This window comes from Ambystoma mexicanum, chromosome 5q (assembly GCF_040938575.1).
Source record: "Ambystoma mexicanum isolate Mex_15411 chromosome 5q, UKY_AmexF1_1, whole genome shotgun sequence".
Classification (NCBI taxonomy): Eukaryota; Metazoa; Chordata; class Amphibia; order Caudata; family Ambystomatidae; genus Ambystoma; species Ambystoma mexicanum.
The window spans coordinates 565,072,095-565,091,917 of NC_090933.1; the positions used below are offsets into that span (position 1 = coordinate 565,072,095).

At 47.7% G+C, this 19,823-nt stretch overlaps 1 protein-coding gene across 3 annotated transcripts in view; it reads right to left on the reverse strand.

Moving 5' to 3' along the window:
• Positions 1-19,823, reverse strand: part of RB1CC1 (RB1 inducible coiled-coil 1) — a 1,537,866-nt gene that overhangs the window by 1,247,698 nt on the left and 270,345 nt on the right. For all 3 annotated transcript variants that reach the window (XM_069621043.1, XM_069621041.1, XM_069621042.1), the window contains exon 8: positions 5,067-5,251. In XM_069621043.1, the coding sequence (XP_069477144.1) occupies positions 5,067-5,251 (185 nt within the window). The remainder of the gene's footprint in view (positions 1-5,066; positions 5,252-19,823) is intronic.

A 19,823-nucleotide genomic window follows, 5' to 3' on the forward strand; every position in this document is an offset into this window, starting at 1 on the left:
TCCCAAACCTTTTGGTTTGCACTTACAAAATGACTGTGGCATTCATTGGACTTTGATTATTGAGCACCCAGTTAGTGAACCCTTTTGGAGCACGTCCCCATTTCCATGGAACCCTTTGTTAAGTACCTCACTGTCTACTGGCTCGCGTTATACCCAGACACCTAGAGCTACCATCCTGGCATCTTATTTTGTTAAGTACTGCAATCATCCTAATACCTTCAGTTACCCTTCCAAGTATTCATTTTAATGAAAATCCTTTAAAATGATTTGTTTTGTCAATGGTCTCAAATCTGGAACCCACAGGGGCAGTTGTTCTTGCGTCACATGGTGTTAGCCCTTGATCTGGGAACATTTCTGGGAAGCAAGTTGATACAGCCCCTCAACAGGGAACCTCAGACTTGTATCCAGTATTATCCCCAGGACGGGGAACCTCAAGAGTCAAAAAGTCCCAGAAAGAGGTCTCTGAACCATGTACCTCAAGAATCAATTCACTCACCTTTCTGTACTTCTTTGCATCAATAAAAGTGTGAAAATAAAAGAGCTCGAACCTTGAAGACTTTTTCCAACTTAAGGAGTCGCATACTGAGCATGCCAACAAACAGCGCTTCACAAGAGACATGTTTGTCAACGATGGTCAGGACCTCAGCACACAAAGCAGACCGCATGAGGATTGTGACCATGAAATGGCAGTGACACAATGTGCACACAGAAAGCCTCTTCTGCCCCAGCATAGACTAAGGGATTTGTGGTTCCAAAGTAGAGGGGAAAATTAATTAAGTAGAAGAAAGGGGAACAAAAACGTGAAAAACAGACATTGGGGTGATGCACACATCCACTCCGGACCAGCAGAGAAAGGAACTGAGATGGAATATCTGGGGGCAGGACTTTGGAAGACAGGCAGATATCATGCATGCGCCAGGCTTGATGCAAAACAAAAAGGACTATACTGTTTTGGTATGCCATGCTCTGGTCCAAACCACAGAGGGCAGAATGTTACAAAAGTATGGACAAAAGGGGCCAGGGCGAAGAAGTACAGCTCCTACACACAATACCCGAAGGCCGCTAAATATTGACACTGCCACTGGGCAGGATGGTCGCCGCCATAAAAATTATTTTAAAAGCTGGGGATGGAAGCAGGGGCAAGAGGCGGGTTACTGCAAATGCAACACCAAAACACATGCAAAAAGAAAGGGAATCATCCAGATAAATTTGATCACCAGAGGCACTACTTGCAAAACTAACTTTTCGCTAAGTTGTTCTCGCAGGGATGACGTCGGGGGCAGAAAAATCAGATACTTATTACCCAAAACAGTGCATTATTACAGCTGTACCAACAAATTCAGAGAATTTCAGAGCACTCTTATTGCTCGGTTTTATCTCAGCACACATACTTCTTGTATACTACTGAGCCCCCTTACAATGCGATCATTGTGAACAACAATGTTGTATAACAGCTAAAAACTCATAGGCCAACGAAATGGCTGAGCACCAACTGCATACATACAGTGACCAACACAAAGCTTGAAGGCCGACTGAGCAAATAACATTACAGTACATAATTAGTGCACCATATGGTTTCTTACAATACACAATTTGAGTGAAACAGACAACCATTTTTCACGACAGGTGTTGTAATTAATTACTTGGTGACCTAAGGGCTTCATTTTCAAATATATTTTTTCTTTAGGGGTAGCAGATGTGTGGGGGTGGGGTCTTTATTTCTCCGTTTCATGAAGAATGGGCCCTCATTGAGAGAGAAGCAACAATCCCTTCTGACTACTGCTGAACAATACAGACTGTCCTCGCCTTGTATATATGACTGGTTATTGCTGATCTTACCACAGAACAGTCAATGCTGGAAACTCAATATTAATGCTTAAAAAAGTATCAGTATGTGCCCGATGTACTTGTGTCAGGGGTCTCAAAGATAAATGTTCTATTTTGTACAGCATAAGTATTAACAGAGTTTGATAAACAGTTTAACAAAGAAATAAATAATCCTATGCACTTCAGTACTATGTTTCGTTTACATTTCTATTTTCATCACTGCAACTTGTATAATTCACGGTTTTAAGTGAAAATCTGACAAAGGGGAAATAAAACATTTGATGCCAATTGGCAAAAGAATAATTTCTGACAATTTGCTATACATTTTAATAGCATATTAGGAGTAAACCCAAAATATCACCACAACAACACATTTTGAAAAGTTCATAGAGGGCCAAAGCACTTACTAACAAGGGATTTTAAAAAGTCAATTTGAAAAATGTAAACAAATGTCTTAAGTGACAACTTAACATGTGCTTGTGTACTTTAAAAAAATAAACAAAGTAGGAATATTACTCCAATGATTTCAGATGCATGTTTGCAAAGGAAGTGATGGCATCCATGCAGTGAAAGGCATGGGAACCTGGGACTGCTCAGAATTCTCTGCCTTTTGCACAGAAATGGAGCCTGCCACGAAAAACATGGTTGCCTTCATGGCATCATCAAGGTCTATAGATTATAGGATGAACCTACTTTTGGTAGCACAGAATAAGCAGGCAGTCCGCAGTCTTAAAAATTGTCCACAGGGAGCAGAATACGGAACCCACGGATAAGAATACGGATACCAGTCTAGTAGAATAAAGATAACCCACAGTGTGGGAACCCTGCAGAGGTACTTTTGTTTGGAGTTCCCACCTTTTGGGGGAAATTCTTATCAGTATGGGGAGGATTTGGGAAAACGTGCTGTGAAGGCATCATGAAGTACGACACAGACAACAGACTTCAAGTTTAAACAAATGATGTGTATTTAATTGAAATGTCAAGATGGTTGAAGGCCTAACTTGCCATATACTAATGTAAGTTTTCCCTATCTGAATGAAACTAAGGAAAGTCTGTATCAAAGAGCTCAACTTAAAAGTCTGTCTGTGTCCAAAACCTATGTTGCCCTCACAACTATAGTAAACCAAGGTGTACAGATGTCAAACTCAAAAGAAACAGTGTTTAACTCAAAGTTCTGAGCTTCTTCCAGCTCTCAGCTTTCCCTCAGCTTCCCTTTCGCCAAACATAAGAAAGTTTCATGAAAGAACATGTCTCAAAGGTTACCTTTTCCAGTTCCAGTATAGTCTGTGACCAATCCTTGGGGTTCCCTTCCCCAAGTTCTAAGTAGTACAATCCAAAACGAAAAGGGCCTCAGAGCTCTGTTCCCAAGACGACAAGTATAGTTCAAAAGTGTTGCAGTGCTTTTGTTGAGCTTGTCTTGTGATGTCTAGCTTTCAACATTTTAGGGTTCCCTGGTCTAGGCGCAGTTGTCAGACCACACGGTCCACCCATCACAGGTCACGCAACCAGGATCCCTGGTCTCTCGTGGGGCTTGTTTCGAGGTGTCCTTAGCTTTCACCATTCAGGGTCCTCTGGTCTAGGCACAGTTATCAGACCACAAGGTCCACCCATTGCAGATCACGCAAACAGGGTCCCTGGACTTCTCAGCCCACACACAAGTTCCTTGGCACTTGCTCCTGTGCGCTAAGTCGCCCCTACTCGACTGTTCTGTATTGGCCTCCTGGCTTTAGGGTGCAATCTTAGATTTCTTTGTTTTCTCCTTCATTGCTTTGTGGCCCTGCAACCATGTATCACACCCCCTTTGCCAAGCTATTGCCTTGCCACACTGCATTCACTCATTAAAGTTCACTATTCAAGCTTTCTTTAGCTTTTAATGTAGTCAACTGTAAGTTTAGATGTAATTCGTTGTGCAACATAGGTTTTCCATGATTTAAGTTTCAGTTCAGAGTTCAAAACTGTTCCTATGTTGCTTATTTGTTTCAATGGGAGGTTTCCCTGTAATGCGGTATTAAATAGGCATTTGTTTTATTTCAGGCTGAAGGTTTCATATCGGTCTGTATTCAGTATACCAGTATTTCTTGCAATGTTAAGTTTTCATGTTGTTCGGTATTCAGTATATGGATGGGCACTTACATGCAGTCCTGTTTGACGCTCCCCTGTGCTTGAGTGTCCCTTTGACACTCACCAGAGACCTGCTCCTGTTCCCGCCGGCTTCTGCTGCTGTGTCTGTTCCGCTTCTGGGGCAGGGAACACTGCCAATGTGAACCCTGTTCGCCCTGACTGTTCCTCACGGATTCGGAAAGCGTCCTCTGCATTTCGGGTCTGCCGGCATCCTGGTTTAGCATCCAGACACACCACAGCTTCTCCCATGAAGAGCGGGTCCCCTGCTTCTCCTGGAAAGTTCTCCTCATGAGTTCTTCTAGAGTTTATTTGCTGTGCTCTCTGCAGCCTTTCCTGCAGTCTTCTCCAGCAGGGTTCTCGGTGGTTTTCTTCTCTCTGCCTCTCGCCTCTCATTATATATGCCTGCACCCTTCTAACAGGCTGCAGGTGTGCTTGGTCAATTGAATCTACCTGACCATAGGCAGACATGCCTGACCTTCCCAGTGAGTGTTTGGGATGCAGCTTCCTCGTCTCAGTGCCTAAGTGGTGAATGGAGGTAAACTTTGCTACTCTCAGTTGTCTCTTCTTCGTATCATTACTTTTAGGTGTTATGTGTGGAATAATGAGGGAAACTGGCTTCTAACAGCCCATAAAAGTTGGGGGAGGGTAAGATTGTCACTAGGGAAAGGGGGATACCATGTCTCGCCTAAGGGCATCCCACTCCCAATCTTCAAAGACCCTCCTCCCAGGTGATCCTCACTCCTTTTCCTCCTCCTAATACGTCTAGGCTTATAATATTTCCTGTCTTTCCTGGGTTAATGCAACATGTGGAAAAGAAATGGGACACCTGAAAGCATCTTCCTCCCAATGCCCAGAAATCCTCCACCCAGGTGATCCTCCCTCGCTTCTCCATCCCCAGGGCCAGACTCCAAAAGCGATGGCCTTTCCTTGGCCACCTGTATAGAGGATCCAAGGGGAATAGGAGTGAGAAGGCCCTCAGGATTCTCACAGTGCAAAAAAGCATTTTCTTTGCGTGTATACCGAGTTGCTTTTCATTTAAGGGTTAAACCCACCATTAACAAAAATACTAATAGTGCCTCCCTTACAGAAAATAAAACATGCAACGGAGTAAAACTTACTTTAACCTGACTTGTAGGTTATTTGCAAGCTCTTGTTTGGCAGTGGTGCATTTCTGTTTTATATCCAAAAGCTTCCTGTGGTTGGTTAACATGATCATCAACTGATTTGCATGACTTAGACACAAATCAGGAAGAACAGAAGGATCTTTCAAGTTTTCCGCTCTCTTCTGATTGGCTAAAAATCCCTAGGATAGAAACAAATTGCATATTTAATACACAAGCCCTAATCAAATTTGACATGTTCACATACAGTCAATTTTTATATTTACATCCGTATTGTCACACTGATCATATCAGCATAGATTTTGACTTTTATGGCTTAGATATCCGTTCCAAAACGTACAAAATAGACATTACATGTTTCTTTCTTTGAGGGCCACCAGACACATTAAGAGTAAACTATCAGCAGTTTTCCTCAGGACTTTGGAAATCCAGGGAAGCCCAACTAAAGGGAAGACATTGGAGAGGGCAGATGGGTGAAGGGCAAGGGAGTAAAGGTGGCTTTTTTTAAAGTAAGAGCACAACACCAGATGCTAAAGAAAGGCTAACCAATGTGGCGACCCGTCGCACTATCCCTAAAATGTGTTTTGGTTGCGACAGCAGGGATAGAATCAATTGGGCAGGAAGTGGGCCAAAGGGACGTAAGCAAAGGGTATAGGCTTATTTTAACTGTCATTAAACGAGAAAGTGTAATGCAGGATTGCAGTCAAGTGGTCTATAACACATGAGGAGACATGCAGTCTATCTTATTCTGAACATCTAGAATTGCAGAACAAAAGTAAATAATCATGATACTGCAGATTTTCTGGTAGGCTCGGACCTCCCCCATGGTGCAAGAAGTCCTGGATAATTTGAAATAACTCCCTGGGTTTATTCAAAACAGTGAATATTTATGTCTTTAGAACATATGTTTTGGCTTTAGAGACTGCTTTCTTATAGTATGTATAGGAATGGCTTCAAGAAGATCCGTTCATTCATTCATAGGCCTTCGCCAGATGTTGTCTATTGCTTAAAACTGCACTGGATATTTGTATTTAGAGGTGTATGTGGGATTGCTGTATGTCGAACTTCAGAAACAGTGAAGCACTCTTTTGTGGAGATAAGCACTGTAGTGGCAGTGAGCTTGCTGGAGTACAAACTTTTTCCATCTCCATGTCTTGAAACTCAGATTAACAGAGACATTACAGAGAAGCCAGTAAGGCCTTTGAAGTGCTCACCAATAGGGCCTGCTAGAAAGAATGGGCATGCGGGTGGCAGGCGGTTCAAAATCCTTTGCAAAAAAAAAGGAGTATATTGCTAACCAGTAGTCAAGTTTCCTTTAGAAGTGGGCATCTGTGCATCCAAGATCGGCAGTCACATCACCTTGTGTACACAAGAGGGGGGGAGAACACAGACTGAATGTAAGATCCTGGCATACAGCGTGCTTTCGCCTGCAAAGAATATCAGCAACTTTCTGTTTCAGTGCAGATCCCATTACGTTTATGGAACTACTCATCTCATTCGTGAGGACCGAAAGAACAGAGTCAGTATCGCTTCTCGAAAGACAGAGACTTCAATCGAATGCAGAACACCGGTCTGGTATGCACGTCCCTCTCTCGCCTCGGCATTGACGTTGGGAATCTGTGACTTGGTGCAAATTATAAGAACATGACATAGGGGTAGGGTTGAGGGCAAGCATCTAGGCGGGTATCCAGATGGAAGTAACAGTCAGGTAGCAGTGAGTGACTGTGCCAAGACCGCATTCCAAGATGGCACTGGCCAGCTGGGTGGCCAGCATTCTCCATTTTAACTGCCCCAGACATGCAAGATAAGTAGCACTAAACCAGAAGTTCAGGGTATGCACATCAAAAGGTATATGCCCTGTAGCACCTTACTTTCGGAACCAGGCCTACAAAGAGGGTCCACTGGTATCAGCCACTGCTTTGCATCTGGTTAAGAAAAAAACATAGCAGGAGCAACAGCACCTGGATTTCCCGGTTATTCTGCTACTATATCAGGAAATATTGCTCAGTTGTCTCCCATTATGTTTTCACTCTGGTACTTAGCTCCTTAAAGCCCTCATATATTAACTTTGTACCTCATACTGAGTTCCTTCCCCTCTCCTCTTTAGTTTTCCTCTCCCCTTTATTTCTCTGCTGCCCCATTTGACTCAAGTCATGCTGCCAGTCCTCAGGAATCTCTAACTACTGTGCAGACATTATCATTTTCAAACTAGCCACAGCTATTGTAGCACGAAGGAAGCCTGTCACCATCAGCTTTCTGAGGATCCCTGGAAAGTGGTCCCCTCTAGTATTGGTTACAAACACCTCTAGCATTTTGGTTCTCATTGTTAGTTCATTTGATAAGGTCAAACGCCACTTCATTTATATGAAAATATATTCCTAGGAACAAGTGTAAAGCACAAAAAAGTCTACAAAACTATTTCAATAATAATGAATATATGCATGAGTTAATTGCATAGACAATATGGCACAGAATTAACACTTTTTTAAACAGAAAAAACCTCATCAAATATTAAATACATGTGTGAACATGAACGGGTCATCATAAACGACCATGATAATGACCACAAATGTTTACATTGACAGAAACAAATATACATAAACATTACAACCAAATCAAAAATAATAATTGATTCAAGTTAAAGAAATCTAATGATGAATCCAACTTATACAACACTAAGCATACACATAATTCTCTTATGGGGTTGCAAGTGATTTTTTGAGAAAAACAAGAGACCTCTATATTGAGTAAGTCCTCAATAGTAATAGGGAAATCACTGACCGGTTTCAACGTGTACTGTGGATAATTTAAGCACGTCTTCTACAGCGTGCAACAGAAACTGTGTATAAAGAAAGACTTTCACTGCCCTAGCTGTTTAATGTTTTACAAATTTAAGTACTGTGTCTTAATAATACTTACAGTTCTTCAGGACCAACCAGTAAAAATGCTGACCTGAAGAGAATATAGGGAAAACTAACTTTATTAAAGTGTTCCAAAAACCAATTGAAAAACCAACACCCAAGGTGCAGTACCACTGAGGTACTTGCATACGACTGTCCTTTGGCAGCACGACCACGGCAGCTTAGGGGTGTGTGCATCGGGCCTCGACTAATTTTCAGTCCTCTTTCTAGGCCCATTGCTCCAGCCCCCTGCCTCAGTTTTGGCCCGATCCTTGCACATATGTGCAGGATCGACTGCCCGCACAGCGGGTGGATGCAGCCGGCTGTCCGCCAGCGCGCAGAAGGCGCACTTAAGGCAAGCCCATCTGTGCCCGTCTGTGCCGGGAGGGGACTGGAGGGACTGCCTGATAGGAGCCTTCTGCTCTCCCTCACCCCATCAGATACAATCTGGCCAGCTGGATGGAATCACCCTCCTCCTACTACTGCCCCTGCCCCCACCACCACTACTAACAGCAAGGAGTCTATCATGGGAACTCCCACTTTACTTCTACTGAATACCAGGTCTCTCCCAGCCCACACTGGTGAAATTTGGGACCTACTATCCAGCAGGCAACCTGCTCTTCTTTGCCTAACAGAAGCCTGGCTGGCGCCAAGTTCGGTGCCTGCATTGGTACAAGCCACCCCCTCGCCTACCACATTATTCATCATGATCGCCAACCCCCCAAAAGTGTGGGGGGGGGGGGGGGTTGCTGTTATTTTCAGTGACAAGTATACCATTACTCAGTTATCATACTCCCACAAGCTTAATATGGAAGCTTTATTTTTTAGATGCGTCATTGCACCTTCCTGCATTAGTCATTTCTTGCTCATATACCGCCCTCCCGGACCCATAGGGCCTTTCGAGAAAGGTCTAGTAGACTTAGTGGCTGACCTGAGCTTACAATACACTAATTTAGTGGTACTTGGTGATCTCAATCTGCACTCTAATCTGCCAAGATCATATGAGATGAATTCCTTCTTTGATAGCTTATCTGATCTGCACTTACATCAACTGATCCAAGGCCCCACTCCTATTCATGGGAACACTCTTGATTTAGTACTATCTAACGTCTCTTATGTCCTGGGCTTGTTGAACCAGTGGCATGGTCTGACCACCACTTGGTATCTTGCCCATTTACACTGGTGAATCCCCCCTGTAAGCTCCTCCCCACAAAAACTCTGTTGTACTCTTGGCGCTCGGTTGATACTAAGGCACTTAGTGCCCAAATAGCTATTAATTGTGCCCCTCTGAGGCCTCTATCCTTAAAATCACTCTTTCAATCTCTTGTGGATGTTGCAGATGTTTGCACCCCACTAAAACTGGTTCAAGGTTGAAGGCTACCTTCTCAACCTTGGTTCACGGAACAACTTAAATCCGCCCACCTGAAACTTAAACAAACGCAACGCAAATGGCGAAAAAACTACGATCCTGTGCTTAGAGATTCTTACAAACTCTGCATTTCCACCTACCTGGCCAGTGTTAAAATGGCTAAAGTCACCTTTTTTCTCAGAAAATTGAAACTGCCTTATGTCAGTCCAAAACCCTTTTTTCTTTTTTTAAAAAATATATTTTATTAGTTTCATAACATAAGATAACAAAAACTGGCATCAGTGGTAATAGGTCAAGCATATCAAAAGGTAAAGTCCCCAACTCCCCTCCCCTTCCAAGACCACGGTTAGTTCTATGTTCATCATGAGTCCATGCCTGGGCCGCCTTCCCCGATTATCTCACCCTCCTGCGACTCTGGGTGGAGCAGGGGTACTGTTAAGGCCACCCAACGGTGTAGCTCCTCGCTAGAATCAAGTCTCTGCACTTGGATCGCCGTCTCCCATGCTGCAGTTTCGGCTGTGATCCACTTCGCAAGATCTCCCCACCATAGAGGCATAAGCGGGCCTCTGGGGCTTTTTCACCCAATGGCTGTACGCCTTTTGGCCGTTTATATATATAAGGTCTCTGAGCTTATTGAGGGGTTTGTTCTCCCTGCTGCGCCTATACCCGCCCAGGATACATGCCGAGAGTTCGCCCACTTTAATGTCAATGTCTGCACCAGCCACTCTTTCCTTCGCTTGTGTCCAGAATTCTCTGATCACTGGGCATCCCCAGAACATGTGGGTCATACCAACCTTGGGCTCATTGCATTTGGGACATGATTGGGTGCCCGCACCGGTAAATCTTGATATAGCTTCCGGGGTGAGGTACGCTCTGTTCTTAACATACAGTTGGATGAGCTGTAAGCGGGCGTTTCGAGAGAGATTTGTTTGTGGTAGTGGGTTATATCGCCCCCGGCTTTGTCTTCAAAAACCAGGTTTAATTCGGTCTCCCATTTGTCCCGGCATTTGAGGTCATCTTTGGTGGAGCCCCATAGTAGGGCCTCGTAGCTACGTGAGGTTTCGTGGCCCTCCTAAGCAGCGTTCAGTATCGTTTCGATACATTCGTTTTCATCAGTCTGGTCGATAGCGACAGGCCATCTGCTAATCAAGGCCTGTATGACCGCTCTGTGCAACTGAAATTGCCCGGCCGGGAGGCCTGTGGCATCGCAGAGGTCCGGGAAGGCCAAAACCGCCTGTTCTTGTATTAGGTCCCCCAGTGTGGCCACCCCGAAGGGCTCCCATTGTGTACGGGTCTCAAGTTGCGCCCAGGAATGATTGGACATGAGTGCTGCAATGGGGATCTGTGGGGAGTACGGATCCTCGGACCCGACCAGTTTGCAGGCCCTTTTCCAGAGTTGGATCCCCAGCTTAACGAGGTAAGGGCAATGTTCGAGGGCACTCTTCCTGGTCCACAGCAAATCCCTAAGTAATAGCTGGAGGAGGGCCGGCTGGAGGAGGCGAGTGTCTGTTGTGCTTTCTTCGGCCATCCACCGCACAATGTGTCTCAACTGGCTTGCAAGGAAATAGAGTTCGAACTTGGGGATCTTCAGCCCACCACTCTCTTATGGTCTCTGGAGAGTCTCCAATGCCACCCTGTGCCTGCCTCCCTGCCAGAGGAAGCCCCTACAGAGCTTGTTGAGGTCTTTAAAGAACGCGGGAGGGATGTAGAAGGGAATGTTAGTGAAGTTATGCAATAGGCGGGGTAGGGCGACCATTTTAAGGAGGCCCGCCCTCCGGGCCACCGAAAGCAGGGGCTGTCCCCAAAACTCCATGGATTTTAAGAGAGAGACTTTGGCCCTTACAGTGTTAAGAATATGTTCCGTGCTGGGGTTTCGATGTATAGTTATCCCCAAATATTTGAACGATGTCGCCTGCCATTCGAGATCTAGGGGAGGGAGAGATCCATAATATTCACTGTGTAGTGCAGCTAGGGGGTAGAGGCAAGATTTACTCTTATTAATCTGGATCCCGGTGTGCTTGTGAAAGCTGTCCAGGGTTTCAAGAATGTAGGGTAGGAGGTGTTCAGGGTCCTGTAAATACAAGAGGGTGTCATCCGCGTACATAGAGACGAGGGGAGTCGTCCCATCTATATTAATGCCCCCATCTCCATATTCCTGTCTCGGGTAGGCTGCTACAGGCTCAGTGGCAATGATGTACAACATGGAGGGATATGGGGCAACCCTGACGGGTGCCTCTGTGTAGGGACCATTTCGCGGAAAAGGTTCTATTGGTTCGTACCCTTGCAGTGGGGTTGGCATAAACCAGCTGGGTCCATTTCAGAAATACAGAGCCTATTTCCATCTTTGCCATGGTAGCATATAGCCATTCCCACCTCACAGAATCAAAAGCTTTGGTGGCATCAGTGACGCCACCGCAAGTTTCTGTGGTCTTCCCTCGGTACTATAAATGACGTGATGTAACCTACGCAGGTTCTCCGTGATGGATCGTCCGGGGACATATCCGGTTTGGTCCTGGTGAATCAACAGTGGGATCACTCTGCGTAGTCTGTTAGCGAGCAGTGCTGTGAGGATCTTGCAGTCTACGTTTAGCATAGGGAGAGGCCTGTATGAGGCACAATCTGCCCCGTCCTTCCCAGGTTTGAGTAGGGGTATTATCACGGCCTCGCTCAGGGAATCCGGGAGGGCGCCACGCTCGAGGGCCTCATTAAAGACCTGAGCTAATATAGGGGCGAGTGTTTCCTCATAGGTTTTATAGAACTCCCCGGGGAGGCCATCCGAGCCCAGGGTTTTCCCAGCTGGTAGCGATCTAATTACCACCTTGACCTCGTCGGGAGTGATGGGCTCGTCAAGGGTCTCAGCCATATGCGAGTCTAGTTTAGGCAAGTCGATGACATCGAGGGCGTCTTGGATCCCCGTGTCAGAGGGGGGGGGAAGGGGTCTCGGAGAACAAGTTGTGATAGTAGCTAGAGAAAACCAAATTAATTTCCTGTTGGGTATGCACGGTAGTGACGTCTGGTGTGAGTATGTGGCAAATGGGAGGCCTGGGGGTTTCCCTTTTGTAGAGCCAGGCTAAGAGTTTCCCGGGTTTGTCCCCCGGGGCATGGACTCTTTCCGTGTGTTTGGCGTAGCTTAGTTTACCTAGGGCTTCCCAGTGCTTTAGGCAGGTTTGTCTAAGTTCGGTAATTTTAAGTAAATGATCAGGGGATGGGTCAGCCCTGCCCTCGAGGGCACACAGGTCTCTCTCGGCTCGTTCCAACAGGGTTGTGATGGATCTCTGGGCACCACCAACTGCTGCGATCATCTCACCCCTCATGACCACCTTATATGCCTCCCATGCGGTGCTCATGTATTTAACAGTATGTAGGTTGTTCTGCCAATATTCTTCAGTACCGTCTCTTATGCGCTCTCTGAATGCTGTATCAAGTAGGGCTTCGGCTCTCAATCTCCACGTGGGAATGGGGGGTCTTGGCGGGAACACCTCCCATGTGACCAACAGGGGAGAGTGATCGGACAGTACCCTCGGCAAATAGTGCGCGTCAACAAACGCAGACTGTTGTATCTGGCTGAGAAAAATATAATCTAGTCTGGTATGCACGGCATGTGGTGGGGAGTAGAAGGAGTACTCGCGTTGCTCCGGGTGCTGGTCCCTCCAAACATCAATGAGTTGCAACTGTTGGACTAGTTAAGAAAGTATTTTGGCCGGTTGGGAGGGACGATCGTGTTTATTGTTGGATCTATCCAGTAGAGGGTCAAGGGTGCAGTTATGGTCACCTCCCCATATCAAAATTCTGTCCGTAAATGGGGTGAGCCGTGTATAGAGAGAGTGGAAGAAGATAGTTGCGTCGTGGTTGGGTGCGTAAGTACTAACTAGGCATAGCTCTTTGCCCTCGATAGAGCCACAAACCACAACCATCCTCCCCTTGTTGTCCGATTTAGTACTAGTAAGCCTGAAGGGGAACGTGGGGGCAATCCAGATCCAGACCCCTCTGGCATAGGAGGAGTAAGCGGAACCCACTAAGGTGCCACGTCAGGTTTTGGCCAGGGCATCTAGCTTTTTGGCAGTTAGGCGAGTCTCTTGGAGCATGGCGATTCAGACCCTGCATCTCTTCAAGTAGGATTGGACGCGTCGTTGTTTGACGAAGCTGTTCAGGCCTCTAACGTTCCAAGTAACGATCTTTACTGTGTCAGCCATTGGGGTTACGCAGACGGACGTGTGGGGCCAGCAGGACTCGGGATCTAATTAGTGCAGCAATGCATATTGAGTGCTTCCGTGGTCTTGGTAATTTCCGTTTGTAGTCCCCAACTGTAATAATAACTCCCTGTTTCCCACTCCCCCCATTAACTGTAAACAACCCAAACATAGAACTAGCCCAGCGAGGTCACCCTTGTTATGACAATCCCGTTTCTGCTCCGTAGGACCGTGCATAGGTCTCCAGGTGCCCTACGGGTGGGTATGTACACCCAAAAAAAAGGGAAGAAACTTTCCAGGGGGTGGAGTGAACCTTGACTCCAGTGTCTCCATGTTAGGATCTGATCAGCTGTGTGGAAGCTCAATTTGCCCGCCAGCGGGAGAAACGTTATCTCGGTTTCCGCTTTCTTTCCTCGACATCAGGTATTTGCAGTCCGTCCATCCAGTCTCTGGCCTGTGCCGGAGTGTCGAACAGGTGTGCCCTATTGTTGTGCAGCACTTTAAGTCTTGAAGGGTACAGGAGCATATAACGCAACCCAGCTGCCTTCAGTCTGGCCTTCGTGTGTATAAACTGGGCTCTGTTCATTTGAACCTGGAAGGTATAATCAGGGTAGATAGCGATTGTGGCGGAGTCCCTTTTGATTTGACCACCTGCTCGGGAAAAGGCCAGGATTACCTCTCAGTCCCTGTAGTTAAGAACTTTTGCTATCACCGGCCTGGGTGGGGCGCCCGGTGGAGGTTTCTTAGCGAGGGATCTGTGGGCCCTTTCAATGGTGAAGCCTTGTGAGAGTTGTTAGGGAGAATTCTCTGTTTAGGCTGAATTTCCTAACCTAGTGAGTCCACCAGCAGCTTTGAGACACTTTTACCCTCACTCATGGGCATGATTTAAGTGTGTTTCTTTGACTCTAGATGTGTTTAATGGGCTATGGGGTCTTTTACTCCATAGGGCTTCATGTGTTTTTGTGATGTGTGTTACACAGCACCCTCAGTGAAGTAACACAGGGGTGTCATAGTGACCCCCCAGTATAGACTCCATACCCTGGGACTGACTACTGTCTCCCAGGGCATGTAAAGTCACCATTGACTTTACTAGTCTTGAATTCTGAACAGAACCAGTACAAACCATCATATTGTGGACGTACTGGCTGGGGCAATTCGATTGCCCCGGGGTCCGTTAGTCGAGGGGGCACGTCTCCGTTCCCCCCTGATCGAGTTTTGGCTGGTGGCAGTGGATACTACTTTTTATATTCAACCACAAATATTTCTCTATGGGATTTTCCCATTGTTCGAGGCTACTATCTTTAATTATTTAATTACGATAGCCTCGAACATACCGCCGGTTTATTTCATTATTATTAATTCTCCGGTTGGTATTTTTTGCCAAAACTCGGTTTTAAAATGGCGTTTGTGTTCTCTTCTGTGACTCCAACCCAAGTCGAGCCCTTTGCTCCACTTTTTGGCGGGCTTCTCCACAGAAGCCCTCCAAAGTGGTGCCACTCTGTCTGGGGTACTTAGGAGGGGCGGAGGGGGATTTAGACACCGTGGACTAAGTTGCCTAGGCAACTCAAGTCGCACTGCATCCTGATTCGCCTAAGTGGTGAGCCGGCCGGCTCACCACTTAGCATGTTTTAGTGACAGCTAGGCTGAGTGAATGGGGGTTTTCTGCATAAAAGCAGGGCTTTGGGGACTGGAACTTCAGAAGTCGCCACAGGACCTAAGAATCCTACGAGGGAGAAGCTGAGCCGACCTGCCACGACGACACCACCAGTGGAGCCCTGCTGGACCGTCTCACCACTTTTCCCAACGACAGAGGAGATCTCCCGCTGGAGAGTCTTCTTCCTTTGACTGGTGGGGATAACCAGTTTCACCGTCTTTTCGCCTTCCTGACGCATCTCGTGGCCGCCTTGCCTGTGCCAAGCACCCCGGCAACCGGAATACCACGATTTACCACAACCACGAAATAAAGGGTAATACCTTTAACCAGAAAACCATGCAGCTGGTTTCTTCCCTGGCAGTGCAACGACCTACATCTTTCCTCCAAGTCGAGATCTTCTCTTCCCCTGGACGACGACGAAACTTGCCCCCGCTGCCAGGAACAACTGCCACCGCTGGATGATCCTTCCCACTTAAGGTACCGTGTCCCGCCTGGCTTCCCTTGCCACCGACTGTACGGGGTGGATTTAGCCCCCAACTTTCGAACCTGGGTCAGCCTGGGACACCCTGGCTAAACTTTTCTGAGCCTCTCTAAACTCTTTTCGAACTCTCTGCAAGACTTTCTAAGCCTAGTGTAACTGTGTGATCTTGGGCGCATTTGTGCTCTGCTCTCTCTAAGAGTGGGCCCAACCTAAGGACTTTGGCTCGCCAGTGACTTTTGCTCTTCTGCCTTGCTAATAGTGTTCCTAAATCTTAGAGAGGTGTATCTTCACATATTCTGTCTTTTTCCCTCCCTTCTTCATGAACTTATTGGAGCCATCTATAGGTAAGCGCTCACCTCTGTCTGGAAATAAGTGGTGTTAACTAAGACTTGTCTGATAAGGAATAAGGAGTGTATATATTATAATAGTAACTGTGTTTAGAGGGTTTTACAATAAGAGTGCTGGAGTGTTTCAAACAGTGTGTTTTTAAATAAATAATTATATACTTTGATACCAAAGCTCTGGTCAGTGTTTGCTTGTGCTATTGTGTCTGAGTGCCTATTGTGTATACTTTGCATACTGCCTAACTCTTCTTGAGGGAAGTCTGACTGCTCAGCCACAGCTACCAGGTAAATTTGGGTGGTACAGACTGCTACCAAGTGGGTTTACTGCTAACACCTGTAGTCCTAAATCTTTTGCAGTGTTCCCAAAGGGAACTGCACAGGTTTCTGCCTAACAAGAGTTTACCAGCTCCCACCTCCTGTAGCAGGAGGTTCTCTACATAGTTAGTGGGGTCGGAGCCCTCAGAACCCTCCGGCAGCCCGAGGAGACGAATGTTGTTACGACGGGCTCTTCCCTCCGCTTCCTCTGCCCTATCTTCCAAGTTCTTGACCCTTTGTTGGAGCTCGTTAACGTCTCGGAGGAAGTGCGTTTTGGATTCGGTATTTTCTTTGACTTGTGTTTCGAGCACCTCAGTCCTGCCGGCTAAGGAGCGGCCATCCTGGCGCAGAAGGCCCAGGTCTATGGCAACGGCATCGATTTTATGTTCCATCGTTGTTTGGAGTAGTCTGATGGCTTCAAGGAGCTGGGTGTTACTGGGTTCGGGTGTCGTCGTTGCCATGGGGTCTGATTGAACATCTGTGGTCATTCTATTCAAGCTCTCAAGGTTCGGAGATTCGCTGGCTGCGTAAGTGTCCATGTTGGTCTGTCGCTGCTGCCAGCCATCTTGTGAGAACACAAGCCACTCAAGCCGAGGGCGCAGGTGGTAGGCCGCTAGTCACAGTCACGGAGGGGTGCTTTTCACTGTTGCTGCAGGACCCGGGGCTGAGGTGAAGGTGTGAGGCTGCTTGGGTGTCCCAAGGGGACCAGGGGTCGCTGTAGAGGGGGGAGAAGCTTCGGCCCAGTGAGGCGGGAGATAGTGCCCGTTTCAGAAGTCAAGGAAGGGGTAATACGCAGGCTACTCGAGGGTGGTTATGCTCCGATCCCTTGCCGTATTACAATTGTTTGGCACCCCCTTTCCGTGGTGTGTGAGCAGTAGGGCCTTTAGGTGGTGATTTCTGGGCGCCAAGGTGGGGCTCCATACATCCGAGGTGGCAGGTGGTGGGGTCAGGGTGTTGTGCAGTGCCCACACCCCGTCCTGTGGGTGTAGTCAATGTTGGGTGGCGGGTAATCTATGGCCGCCCGTGGGCTCACCAGTTCTTGTGGGTGCACAGTGCACCGGGCCTGGGCCGCCCTCGGTGTCGACTGCAGGCCGCAAGGCGGTTCCAGGCGACGGGGGACTACTGGGATCCGCTCCTGCGACACTCCCTGATGTAGATACGCGTTGGCGGGGGGGTCGAGGTCCCAACAACTCGGAGAGGCCAGCCCCGCAGCAGGGGGACGGACCACTATGCGACTGCGGGTCCTCTAACGCTCTGCTCCCGGAGCAAGAGCCAAGGCTGGTTACCCCCGACCCCGCTTACCTTCGCGGCAACGGCCGGCCGTTGGTCTTGTCAGGGCTCCGCTGGGCTCCGCCGCGCTCCGCGGGCAGGACGCTGCTGGATGAAGGCCCAGGGGCCAGTCCACTCCGTCAGCGAGCACAGTTGCTCCGCTCCTCTCTCTCTACCCCGGTGCAGGCTGGGTGGCTGCTCCGGCTCCCCTCTGCGCTCCGGTGGGCGACGTCCTCTGCGGTGCAGGCGCGCTGCGGTCCCTCGAGTCTCAGGACGCGGGAGCCGCCATTTTAGTTCTCAGCTCCGGCACTGCTCACTCGGCGTATGACGGCGTTAGTTGTCCCCAGCCATCTGAAAGACGGATCAAACGTTTGCGGATGGGATCCGGCGATAAATGGTGCAAGTTGCAACATTTAACAGTTAGCAGAAATACATGAAAAACAGCTTATGATGGCACATCGGCGCGGACCTCACAGGAGACACGTCCGCTCTACATGGCAGTTAGCCAGGCCCCCCCCAAACCCTTTTTCTATTGTGAATTCATTAGCCTCTTCTGGGACCCTTACTTCCAGGGTTAAGCCCTCTCAAAAGTTGTGCAATGATCTTGCTTCATTTTTTATTAATAAAATTGAAGCGATCCGCACAAATATTGCGAAATCTCCAGCGATAGTGACTCCGGAGGCCATCAAGTCATTACCTGCACCCACCATTGATCCCACGGCCAATTGGTCAACTTTCCCTCTGTTTACTGAGACAGAGGTCCTAGCAGCTATCTTAAGAAGTAAATCATCCTCCTCCGGGGACGCTATCCCTGTTACTCTTATGAAGAAGATCGCCCCAGACCTATTGGCAGATATTACTTTGGCTATTAATAATTCCTGCCAATCAGGACTGGTTCCTTTGGAGTTGAAATCTGCAAGGGTTATCCCCCTTCTCAAGAAGCCCTCACTTGACCCCACGTTCCTGGCTAATTTTCACCCTATCTCTCTGCAGCCCTTTCTGTCCAAACTTTTGGAATCTCTTATCACTCCCCTTCTATCCTCTTTCCTGGAAACATCTAAGATCTTCGATCCTGCACAGGCAGGCTTCAGACCAGGGAGAGGTACTGAAAGTGTGCTGGTTTCCGTGCAGGACGACACGTCCAGGCTAGTTGACTCAGGTGGAGTTGGTGCTCTGATTCTATTAGAGCTGTCAGCCGCATTTGACACGGTTGACCACCCCATCCTGCTGTCGCGCCTGGCCCAGATCGGTATATCCGGTCATGTCCTTGCAAGGTTCACTTCTTTTCTCTCAAACCGCACACAAACTCTTGCTATGCCCCCTTTTCTTTCTTCATCCTGCTCTCTCACTTGCGGTGTCCCACAGGGCTCCTCACTCTCCCCGATCCTGTGAAAACATCTATATTTGGGAACTGGTCTGCCTCATCCGTTCCCACAGCATCAACTGTTATTCTTATGCTGACGACACTCAAATTTTGATCCGGCTAGATCAAGATCGAGCCGAGGTGACGTCATGCCTTCATGACTGTCTGAGGGCCGTTTGTGATTGGATGGATCAGAACTGGCTTAAACTCAACGGTGACAAAACTGAGGCATTGGTGGCGGGTTGTCCCCCAGATCCTTCACTCTGGACTTTTTGCCCCATTTCTCTAGGCCCCCTTCCCAGTCCAGTAAGCAAAGTGAAAAACCTGGGTGTTATTCTCTCTGCTTCTCTCTCTGTGTCTAACCAAGTGACAGATGTGTGCCAAGCCGCTCACCATCAGATCAGGGTTCTGAAGAGGGTCTTACCCATGATACCGGTGGCTGTAGTGGCTGCGTTAGTTCTTTCTCGTTTGGACTACTGCAACTCTCTGTATCTGTCGCAGCCGATTGGTCTAATACAGCGCCTTCAGCTCATACAGAATCTGGCGGCCAGGCTAGCCACAGGCACTCCCTATGGAGCTCATATCTCTCCAGTGCTCCGCCAACTCCACTGGCTCCCGGTGGGCCAGCGTCTCCACTTCAAGACTCTGTGTATTGTCCACCGGGCTATTCACGGTCAATGAGCTGAGTTTCTGCAGACTAAATTATCCCGCTAACTCCCTGAACGCGATCTACGCTCCTCCACGGCTAATCTTCTTTTTGTTCCAAGATTCAATCGTGTGAGGGTCGGTGGCAGGGTCTTCTCCATAGCAGCTGCTAAACTTTGGAACAATCTCCCCTCGGTATTAAGGGCTGTTCCTAATCACCTTGG